General features: G+C 39.0%; 1 protein-coding gene across 1 annotated transcript; it reads right to left on the bottom strand.

The window, feature by feature from the left end:
• Positions 1–3,582: 3,582 nt before the first annotated feature.
• LOC143846265 (uncharacterized) lies at positions 3,583–4,841 on the bottom strand. Its single transcript, XM_077354699.1, has one exon. The coding sequence runs from the start codon at positions 4,603–4,605 to the stop codon at positions 3,781–3,783; it is 825 nt and encodes a 274-aa protein (XP_077210814.1). The 5' UTR covers positions 4,606–4,841; the 3' UTR covers positions 3,583–3,780.
• Between the last annotated feature and the right edge of the window lie 7,264 nt (positions 4,842–12,105).

Genomic DNA, 12,105 nt, shown 5'->3' with positions numbered 1-12,105 from the left:
ATGGAAAGCTAACAAAGATGCCCCCACCTTCCAATTTTGGTGCTTTTGCAAAATTTTGGTAATTTTGGCGAAATTTGTTAAAAAATATTAATTTTTTATTCCTTTACAAAGTTTCGATCGAAATCGGTCGAAATTTCGGTAATTTCAGTTGAAATTTTGATAATTTCGGTCGAAATTTTGAAAAAAAAAAAAAAAAAACGGTATTTCAAGCGTGTGTACCGAATTTAAGGATTTCAGTTGAAATTTCAGTTTTGAATAAGTCCGAAATTTTAGCCGAAACCGAAATTTAAAACCATGATTGTGACCAGGAAAATTGTAACCCTACTAATGGGACGAGTTTGATTTTTATCTAAGTCTTTTCTATTTTTGGAATTCGGTAGGGACCATTGTATATGGCATTTTGAGGACTGGCTGTTGCATAGAGGAGCCATGCTCACTTTTCAACAGATTTTGTCTTATTCATTTAATTCATCTGAGGTGGCTGCTCTCTCATACAACAGTCTATCCGCAAAATACCTTCTGCCATTGTCTCTACCAAATCCCTCTATTTTTTCTCACCTTTATAAGTCATAATTTCGGTGTTCCTCCACCATCAACACCTAATTCCTTTTGATCATAATTACACGCAAATGTTAAAAGTCAGTTCCTGGACATCAAGAGAAGAAAAAATGGAGGTGGGTCCAGGATTTAGATAGATATTAGCTTTGGACAAATTTAAAGGGTCAATTAAATAAATATGCAGAAAGCAAGAAAAAAAAAAGTCAATTAAATCAAAACACAAGTTTCAAGGTGCCGTTCTTCACAAACAACTCTCCACTCTCGAATAAATTTCTTTCGTCCAACTGGACCGGGCAAAGAGTGACCCGGACCCATCGGTCGACCCGGCCCTCCCATAATTTCCGGGTCCCAATCGCAATTTAGTGACCTGTTTTAGTTTCACCCGTCAAACTGGTCCGGGCCGGGTGGACCCGCGGGTGCCTTTTAAAATGCTTATTACTTTTGGGGGGAGAGGGTATTTTCGTCACATCCACTTCCTGTGTGGTCATTTCATGCAGATATCTTTCGTCACATCAATGAAGACATGATACTTTTTCCATTTCATGTAGACAAAAGGAAAAGAAGATTGTTGGTAGAGTTTAAGTATCAAGAAAAACACAAAAAAGAAGAAGAAGAATAGATGCTGTGTTTGGTTGCTTGTTTTGGGGGGATTATAAGAGTTTCAAATGCATGAGATCTCCTAGAGATCTCCCCAAAGCATGTTTGGTCGTCATTTACACCTTTGATCACTAGACAACTTCTAGGCAATATTATTGGTTTTTATCCTAGGTGGCGCCTAGGTGGCGGAGATGTTCCCCCCATAATCTTCTTCCCTTTTTTCATCAAAATGGAGATATTTGTTGGGGGAATTAGGAGAAATTCTTGTCTTATTCTTTTTCTCTCTTTCTCTCTCTTACTTTTCTCTCTCTTCCACCTATATTTTGATAATGACACCCTACATCTTCCTCTAATTTTATGGTGCAACCAAACACTACTCGCAAATCTCCTTCCGAATATTCTCCCCATCTTCCATTCTCTTCCATTCTTGTCTAATTCTCTTTCACTTATTTTTCTCCTATTCTCCCAGCCATCTACAAGCAACAGAGCAAGAGTGAAAGCTATTAAAGAGAGAGAGAAAGGAATGAAAAGACTTTTAAGAGGTTGTGAGTTGTGACACATGCTAGAGGGTTTTTTTTTTTTTTTTTTAAGAAAACAACCAAAATTCTTTAAAAAATACAGGTGACCCGCAGGTTGACCAGGCCCGTACAGGCCGGGTGTGGGTCCAAGATCCGTGACCCGTAAATTTTTCCAGGTCATTGTGACCCGGCTCATTTGACCCGGGACCCGATCCATACGGGCCGGGACAAAACCCGCCCTGCCCACCCGTTTGCCTGGTCTACTGCCAACATTATCTCTCAAATCTCAATAATGATGTTTTCAAAATGCTCTCTCTCTTTTATCTTTGCTTTGGCTATGTGGAAAGCTAACAAAGATGCCCCCACCTTCCAATTTTGGTGCTTCTGATTGTCACGTTTCGGGATTAAAGAAAATGAGATGGGGTGGTCTTATAAGACAAGAAGAATGGGTGTCCTTATAAGAAATAAGAGTGCAAAAACCATGTTTCAAAGGTATTAAGTAATAACATATAAATTAGGAGAATTTATATAGTGGATGGCCGTATTCTCCGGTACTACCGTACAACCCACTTCATAGGATGATCTAAACCGTTCATTTGATAGGTTGTACCCCAAAAATAATTTCCAATCATTTCCATAGGATGATCCTAACCCTCCAATATAAAAGAGGCACAGCACATTATCCAAACTTATAATAGATGCCTAACAGCCTAAACAGTCGTCTTAGCCTTTTTCCATTTACAGTTCCATAAAAAGGTAGCCAATAAAAAATATGCCACAAATTGATGCCCGCACTCTCCCTTGTTTCAATACTAGCACCGCCAATATCTACACATTCCTAATATTTGGGAAGTGATATATTCACTTCCCTGAGACAGCCCCCTCTAGTGTATTTATGACTACCCTTTTACACTACGAGGGGCTGTCCTATGGAAGAAAAAGGGGGCAAATAGATCATTTCTTTTTTGCTTTTATAGGCTATTTTGATTTCCAGCCAAACGGAAAATTGGCTAATAAAGTGTAAGACTGCCACTAGTAAAATAGAGATTTTCAAAGATTAAACCAAATTAGCAAATGCATTTTGAATTTCTCATGGATTCTGCTGTTTCTTATGATTTGAAATGCGGCAGTTGAATGGTCAAGATCTTATCGATAATCGACAATTTTGCCAGTTGAATGGTCAAGATCTGATCGATGATCAACAATTCTATTACGTAATCACTAATCATACTTAAAGTCTCATTCTGAAATAATCTCATGACTAATGTCAAGGAACAGTGAGAAAAAAAAAATTGATTTAAATAGACCTATTTTTTTTTTTTTATTTCATTCAAAATACTATCACATGGCGTCAAAGCCTAACTATTTATTTAGAACGGGGTGAGGTTTCTGAGCTATAGCTCAGCCTGAACAAGCCACACTATAAACACACGATCTCCATGTTGTATGACTCGTCAGACCCATTAAAACAACCTTACATAGGTAGGGTGTCCCTAACAAACCATCTCCATACAATCATCTTAACCACTCGATCTGTAGAAGCCCACTCTGTAGCCATCCATTCTAAAACTCCACAAATCAACAGTACCATGATCCTATGGAGATGATTTATTAGGGACACCCTACCTATGTTAGGTCCTATAGAATGAACAGGTTGGATGAGTCAAACAACATGGGAGATGGCGTATATAGAGGGTTACTCAGGCTGCACGATACCTCAAAAACCTGTTCCTGTATTTAGAAACTCCCAAATCAATCTTTATATGGAGAAATATACACTCAATATTATATTTATAATGTTTCTCAATTATAATCAAATTCAAATAATATAAAAAACAAAACTAGGGAATAGAAGATCCTCCATTCCCTCTGATCTTTCCATCACTAGATAATATCAACCCCCCAAAAAAATAGAAGACCCAATAATTATATTCATGAGTATTTACAGATAGAGAGAAAACCAAACCAAAGGCAATAAACTAAAAAAGAAAAAAAGGAGGAAACTTAAAACTGCTAGCTCTTGATCAAACACACAGACTACAAAAAAGAAAAGAAAAGAAATTAATGAAAATATCGGAAAAGAAGATAATTTACACGTGGCAAATATCTAAAACGGATGGAAGCTCTTGCCCAACCCGTTAACGTTAGCAAAAAAACCAACGATATCCTTCTTGTACGGAAGGAACGACCGCCGTCGATCCGCTTCCTTGATGGCCCTATTTCTCACATAATGCATCTCGTGAGCCGACATCTTCTCTCCTCTGGCCGTTCCCTTCCCGGCGACCTTAACCTCGCCGGAATTCTTCTTCCCTTTCATAATCTCCGACCGGTCATCTTTCAGGAAGACGAAAGTCTCTTTCCCTTCGCTACTGCTCCGATGAAGCAGATCTCGAAACTTCCACCTCTTCGAAGATCCCGTAGAGTTGCTCTTTTTACACCGATCCGGTGAGGTAGGAACAGATCTCGGCGTCCATACGCAGTAACTTCCGGAAGGGATTCCGGCGAGTTCTTTAGACTCGGAATTCGAAGAGGATGATGAGGAAGGATTATCTCGATCTTCGATTAGGAGTTTTCGAAGGTCGATCCGAATCGATTTCTGATTCTTTTTCTCCGGCGGATTCTCGTCGCCGGAAGTCCGATCGGAAATCGAGAGGTCTTGATTGAAGACAGGGAAGATAGGACGGATCTGACCGTTGGAGAAGATGTCGTCGGCTGAGATCGGAAACGTGACCGGATCGCGAGAGACTAAAGCGAATTCGAAGTCCTCGTTGTTGGAATTGCTACTTGATTCAGCTTCGTCATGCGGCTCTGCGCTGGATTTTTCTTCTTTTCTGATGATTTCATCTGCGATTTCTCCAAATCTCTCCGAAGAGTATCTACTGAAAGTTGGACATATGGTCAGGTTAGGGTTCTGTCCCTCCATTTCAAGCATTTTCGAAATATATTATAAAATCTCTCTCTCTCTCTCTCTCTCTCTCTCTCTCCTTCTAGATTAAGCTTGCCTCTGAAAAACTCTCTCTCTCTCTCTCTCCTTCTAGATTAAGCTTGCCTCTAAAAAACTCTCTCTCTCTCTCTCTCTCTCTCTCTCTGAGAATAATCTGTTGTTTATGCTTTCTTGGAGGGGTTTTTCAGAGAATAAAATGGAAAGTGGCACGTTAAAAAAGGGGGTAGGGTAGGGATATGGCGTGACGTCCAAATATAGGGGACTCTGACGCTGTGATGTGTTTTATAGTGACACGTGTCATGTGTGATAATGAGATTCTAGAAGGACATTATGGTCAATCTCACATCATGTGGTTGTCGTACAATTTCGTTGATCGTGTGAAAAGCCTTGTAGATAAGAAAGGAAACCCGTGACTTACACGTGTGCAAATATATATATATCTCATACCCCATATTTTTCCTCCACCGTTCGAATGGTTTTTCTTCTCTTGTTTTTTTTTGTTGTTGCAAGAAACGTGGAATGCTGCAGACACTCGCTGACTCCCATTCCCCTAGCACATGAGCCCCCCTAGCACGTGTACGGTGATGGCTACGTTGACGGCCAACTAGTATGCGCCGCACAAACTTATATTTGTGATAAATTCACTGTCTTCCGGGATGAATTCACCTCGTATTTTTTAAAATGCCTTATGAGAGGGTCTATATTGTATTTAGATTTGGAATTGAGTTTTGAATACAAAATGAATAGATCCGGCAGCTCATGTTGAGGGGGAGAGAGAGAGAGAGGGAAGATGGTACTTTCTGTTAAAGGGGAGAGGTTGAGGAGCAAAGAAGGTGAAGGAAACTGTCAGATCTGTGGATTTTCAATTTCTTATTTTCACAGCTTATTTACAAGTCTGATTTTTTTTCACTTTCAATTCTTGAATTGGAAATCCAAGAATTTGATCGGATCCAAATTACAATGTAAAAAGGGCTGCAAACATGGGCGGATCTAGGGGGCAGAGTTGCCCCCCTAAGATTATGAAAATTTTCGATTAGTACCTGTTTATATAGGCAATTGCACCCCTCCCTCTCTCTAATGCCCTCCACTTTCTCTCTTGACTAACTAAAGTCTTCATTTTTATTATTATTATTCTGAGACCAAGTACAAAGTACCAAAAGAAAATTATGCAGGAAAAATGCAAAAGTAAAAGGTACAGGTAATAATGATGCTGAGGGAAAAAGTAAAAAAGATATGGATATTTTTGAATTCCGGAAGGATAGGAGTTCACTACCTTGTCTTTTGTGCAGGTGTCAAAACAAAGGATTTCATCTCTAACTTACAAAACGAAATTCATCCCATTTTGCTAGCACCCCAATGAGATTTTATGTATGTGCAAATTTGTAATTGCCTGTTATAGACACCTCTATAGAGAGGAGGGTTAGGATGATCCCGTGTAGATGATTTACACGGTATAGCCTATTTACGTTGTAGCTCAACAAATGAACAATTTGGATTATCCTATGAAGTGGGCCTCATAGTACCTTTTTAAAAAATATAGTATGTCAGGTTCATCGCAACATGTAAAATTTTAGGAATTATTGAAATTTTCAAAGTAAAAAGCAATTCTATTTTATTTTATTTTAGTTGGGGGGGGGGGGCTGTAATTTATTAAATCACTAGCATTCTTGGGAGATGCTATGCAGGGGTGTAAAATAGTGGACCCCATCAATGTGTAAATAGTGGGTCTCATTACATCAAAATATGAAGTGTAGTGTAAAGCGTGGGCCCTTAACTTGCTACAAGAGACATCCTCTTGGCCCCCACCCTCAAGCAAATTTGGCCCCCTTCAAGAAAATTCCTGGCTCCGGACCTGGCTGCAAATGTGAGAAATCCAAATCAAAATCTTCTCGGGCGCTTAGGGCCCGTTTGGATACCTCATGCATTTGTATTTTGATTTGGATTTAAGTTTTGGATACAAAACACATCAATCATCTTCATGATCATGTTTTGAGAGAGAGAGAGAGAGAGAGAGAGAGAGAGAGAGAGAGATGGAGGGATGTCTCGCTGCTGCCGGAGCAACGTCGAGGAGCATCGATAGTGACGGAAGTTGCCACAAATATTAATTTCCAAATAATGTCTCGCATAAAAGCTTTGAAAATCGGAATTTTTTGCACTGTTGTAGCTGATATGGAAATCTAAGGATCTGATCCAGTTAAAAATATCAACTAAATCTAAATCTAAATCTTGCTGGTATCCAAACGTGGCCTTATTTCGTGGGAAAATATTGTCTAGTGGTGAGTTTCAAAGCTGCTAGCAACAAATCCATGACTCCAATAATAAGATAATAAATAGGTACTAGTGCATATAGGTTAAGTGCTATGATCGTACTGTCTTTCCTAAAAGTTGTCTTGTCCGACGATCCTAACCATCCAATTAATAAGAGATTTGGGAAAGTTGGTACAACGCAGGCTGGATTTGGAAAGCAGCACTCTCTGATTGAATTTGTTTCATTCTCCACAATGAAATTTTGTTTTCAAAATCGCTCCTGAAGAGGGTAATGAACAATCGAACACAACCTTTGCTTGCGGAGAAATTATTTTTTTCATTTAGGGCCCGTTTCGATACCTCCCATTTTGCATTTGGATTTGGATTTGAGTTTTGAATACAAAATGAATAGACCCGGCAGCTCATGTAGAGGGAGACAGAGAGGGAAGGGGGTACTTCCTAGTGGAGGGGAGAGGTTGAGGGGCAAAGAGGGTGAAGGAAATTGGTAGATTTGTGGATTTCCGATTTTCAATTTCTTATTTCCACAGCATATTTAGAAATCTGATTTTTTTCACCGTCAGTTGCTGAATTAGAAATCCAAGAATTTGATCCTATCCAAATTACAATGCAAAAAGGGCTGCCAAATGTGAGAAATCCAAATCAAAATCTTGTCGGCATCTAAACGGGCCCTTAAGGTTCTCATAACCGACTGTGACTGCAATATGACAACCGATTGTGACTCTAATGCTTAGGCACTGTCCATTTGAGATTATGACAACCAATGGTGAGCCCACAAACTAATTATTGAACTGAAATTACATTAATTTTGATTCCAATAATCGGTTTGGGGGCTCACCATTGGTTATCATAATCTCAAACGAACAGAGCCTTATTGAAGTCACAATCGGCTGTCAAAATCTTAAACGAACAGGGCGTAAGCATGCTTTGACAATTGGATGACTCCATATGGTCATCCTGTGGTAGGAAATTAAGCCTCACCTTCAAGTTATCTACTAAAATAGAACTGCTTTGATAAGACCGTACGATATTGATTACAACTACAATATTAAAATATGTTTAGCCTACCTTGATCAAGCCATCTATTTAGTTTGGCCTAACGTAATTAGGCCGTGCTTTGAAAATGTCTTCATAGAATCGTCGAAATCCTTCTATGTGTAGTGGTTTCTATAATGTGACATCCCTCTGTAGATCAAAGGATCATGATCATCCTATGGAAATGATTTTCTGGCATGACTTATTTAAATCAAGGCCGTATAAATTAATGGTTTGGATCATCATTGCGCTACGTTGGTCCCGCTGCAATTTTAGAAAAAACTTGTGCATATAGCTTGACTAAAGAATAGTATGATCACAATTGAGTTTGTAAGATCAGTAGATAATATAAAGAGGAAGTCTAGCCCTTGCAAAAAAGAAGTGAAAGGGTTCTTCCATTGGCTACACATCACCATCAGTCTAGAATTCCTCTAATATAAATTGCAGATTGTCTTAGTAAAGCATTAATTAAGAAATTAGTCATAAGTACATCAAGGGGATGCATCTAAAGTCTATTGATTGAAATAACTGAAATTCAACCTACGGAGCCAGTAGTCCCAGCCTGCTGTTACAAAAAGTAAGAGACAAGTGGGCACACCCACATTCAATAAACAATCTTCCTTTGTGGTTTGTCTTTGGAGATATTTGATTCTTGCTTTGATTTTTGGATCTTGGTTTAACAAGAGGAATCAAAGCTCTTTGTGTTTTTTATCCTTTGTTTTTCTACATTCATGACTCCTCAACGAGGTCTTTTATTAAAATATGGTAGCCAAAGGACTTTTGCAAACTACCAGAACACCCATAAGTGAGGTGACTCCTGCCATTCCTGGCTTTAAAAAGACCATTTTCTGAAAGGGGACTGATAAATCGACCCCCATATATCTTAAATCGACCCCTTGTGTGTCTTTTTCTCTCCAACCCAGAGGAGAGAGAAAGACATATACGGGGGTTGATTTAAGATATTTGGGGGTCGATTTATCGCTGTCCTTTCTGAAACTTTTGGTTGGTGGTTTCAGTAATTTTCCTCGGAAAAGCATGTCACATACAACTTGTACACTTGTACAGAGATGGAAAGATGAAAGCCAACACCCCTCAATCAATCTGCCTCATGCCTGTAAAATTACCAAAATCTCCTTATTAGATAACTAATTTAAAAAAAAGGATAACCAATTCCTTGGTGTAAGTTCGTATAGTCCATTTTTTTTCAAAAAGTACTGTACGGCTTACACCATAGGATGATCCAAACCGTCCATTTGACGGGCAACAACTTAAATAGGTAGTGTCCCAAAAATCATTTTCATAGGATGACCCCAGCCATCCGATCTATAAAGGCTTTCTTATTATGCTATTCTTCTATTGATCAGAGGCCTAGGATCATCCTATGCAAATTATTTTTTGGGCACAACCTATTTACGTTGTGGCCCATCGAATGGACGGTTTGGATCATCCTATGGTGTAATCTGTACAGTACATTTTGAAAAATAATGGACTATACTAGCTTCCACCATAAAAAATCTCAAGTTATTTGAAGGATAATTTTAGGGCGATGATATTGTCACCCCCCCTGCGTACGCATTCGCCCCCCTTATTAATGCTTTTTGACGTCAAATCAAGCCAAAAGGGGAGCGAATGCGTAATTTAGGGGGGGTGACAATATCATCGCCCTAATTTTATCCTTAAGTTCCATGCTGAATGGTGTTTTTTTAAAAAAAATTAGGGTGAGAGTTTCCTTTAGATGTAAGAGACATGAAGGTTATTACCATTAAAAAAAAGACTTAAAAAGGTGCGTTAGGATTGCCGAATGAGAAATTGTCATATTCAGCACATTCCATTCCTATTCTAATTCTAACTATAAAGGGAATCTCAATTCCAATTCTAGTGTTTACTCGAACATTGCAATCGGAAGAGCAACCTACTACAAATTCGCCCCCTTTCTTTGCCACCGCATGTTCACCTAGTGCTCTTCCTACTTTATATTCGAATCAAATTGATAATTTGAGGGCCTTAAAAATGAATGGTTTTGATCACCCAAATAATGTGGCCCCCACTGTATTTTAAGCTAGTGTGTAGATAACTTATCTACACATATGTGTAGAAACCGTTTTCTCTTCATCTAAAATCTTTGAATTTGAAGGCATGAACAACATTCTTACTTGAAATATTTTGTTTTAAATGATCCAGGGCTTGAAATTTATTTCAACAACCGTATATGTTGACTTTTGCTTTATTCATTTAATTCATCTGACATGGCTGTCATCAAATGCAAATGACGGGGCGTGAAGTAGCTTCTGTGAAGGTGGCTAGCAAATCTCTTACAATTGATTGTCAACATAGTTAGCAAAACTCCGTTTTTGAAAAAAGCACGTTTTATTGGTGTGCCGTTTAAAACTTTCACAATGAATAAAACTCCGTGTTTTCTAAGGCAAACGTTTTAAGCACGTTTAAAATGCGTTTTAAGCACGTTTAAAATGCGTTTTAAACACGTTTTTTTTTTGCCAACTTTCCAATTTTACCCCCGCCATATTTTGTAAATGACAAAATTCTAAACTCATTTTCTTGTGTTTCCATTTTTACGTATTAAACTCGAATTTTTACCATCCCGTTTTTTTTTGGCGAATCACATTTTGCTAACTATGATTGTGAAAGTGACCTTGTTGTAGTGCTAAAAAAAAAGTTGAGTGCCGACACCTTAGGGGATGCTATATGATTGGACCTTCTTGTCGCATCATTTCCCCCGGATTTCTCAGCCAAGTAATGCAGGTGACCAGAGCTTGAGGGCATGAGTTGGGTTGGAAAACACGGAAAACAAAAAATCTAGGGAAATGATATTTACGCCCCTTTTATCACCGGGGACACCCATTTGCCAGTGTACTTTGCAATCAAAGCCTCTGGATTTTCTGACATAAAGTACACGAGCCCCCTTTCTGCCATTGGGTGTCCCTGGTGATGAAAAGGGGCGTAAATATCACTTCCCAAAATCTATCTTAAACAGGGATTTTGTTTTTCTTTGTTTACCAGCCCTATCAGAGGCCCGGCCACCTTACTTATGGCCCTCATTTTCAAGTAAAAACGAAGTAGAAATAAAAATCTTGTTTTCTTTTCCATTCCTCTTGATTGAGAAGCAAACTCAAAAAGGCTATTATTTGGAAAACTCCTTCCAAACAAGAAAAGTAGAATGAACACTGCATTGATACCAAACGAGAAAGGGAAAATGACATCATTTTACATTTCTTTTCCATGGAACCAGTATTTTGGTGGCAACCAAATGGATCGTTGGTAAACTAATATTCCATGCATTTTTTTTTCCATGGTTGCCAAACACAGCCTAATAGTATATGGTTCATATTTTGGTGCTTCCGTTTCAGTTCTAGCTTATGATCTTGCAATCGGGCCCCAGAAAAATGAGCCTCTACAGGATACACAAACATTGAAAAGTAAAGGAAAATTTATTAATTTCCTTCAACACCCTATGAAAGGCTTATTCAAAAGCTTATAAAACCCCGATGTTACACCAGCTTTGCCTCGCCCTTACCACAGCTCCTTCTTTTTTCGTTAGAAATTCCACAGGATCCATTGCTCATCTCACCTTCATTTACATTGTGATCCCCACCTTTTAGAATAATCCAGACCGTCTATCTAAGTTCGATCTCCAATGGCCGAAAGGTCAACCCACTTGGACAATCCTAACATCCAATTAAATGTATCTTTGGTCATGGAATATGAATGTTCAAGACATATTACTACATCTTACAATCGTCAGATTGGCGTGATGTTTGGGAGCATCGAGATCGAATCCAGGGCCGATCGGATCGATGGTCTGGATCAGCCAAAGGTGGGCCCCATTATGTAATAGTGAGCATACCAGATGGGCGGTCTGGATCAACCAAAAGATATCCTCCAATGCTTATGTTTCTTCCATGACATGCAGGGACACAAGATATGTATTTAGACGGAAGTGCTGGCTACTATGCGCACGTGCGCGTGTACAGAGCAATGGGCAATGGAGTGTCCGGGAGGTACATTTTAGTCCTCGGGCCCACATTAAGCTTAGTTTTAGGGTTCTGCCAAGAAAATCTGGATCGTTGATCGTTTATTCTTTATCTTAGGGTTGGTATTGCTATTCGGAACCATGAGTCCATGACAATGCGAATCTTCTCATGGTGGTACAGGATCAATCAATGGTCTCAA

The sequence above is a fragment of the Tasmannia lanceolata genome, unplaced genomic scaffold (assembly GCF_043159265.1).
Source record: "Tasmannia lanceolata isolate RefF3 unplaced genomic scaffold, GAP_Taslan_0.1 ptg000015l, whole genome shotgun sequence".
In the NCBI taxonomy this organism is placed as follows: Eukaryota; Viridiplantae; Streptophyta; class Magnoliopsida; order Canellales; family Winteraceae; genus Tasmannia; species Tasmannia lanceolata.
The sequence above is the reverse complement of the archived record's forward strand: the minus strand, read 5'-3'. Positions and strand labels throughout refer to the sequence as shown.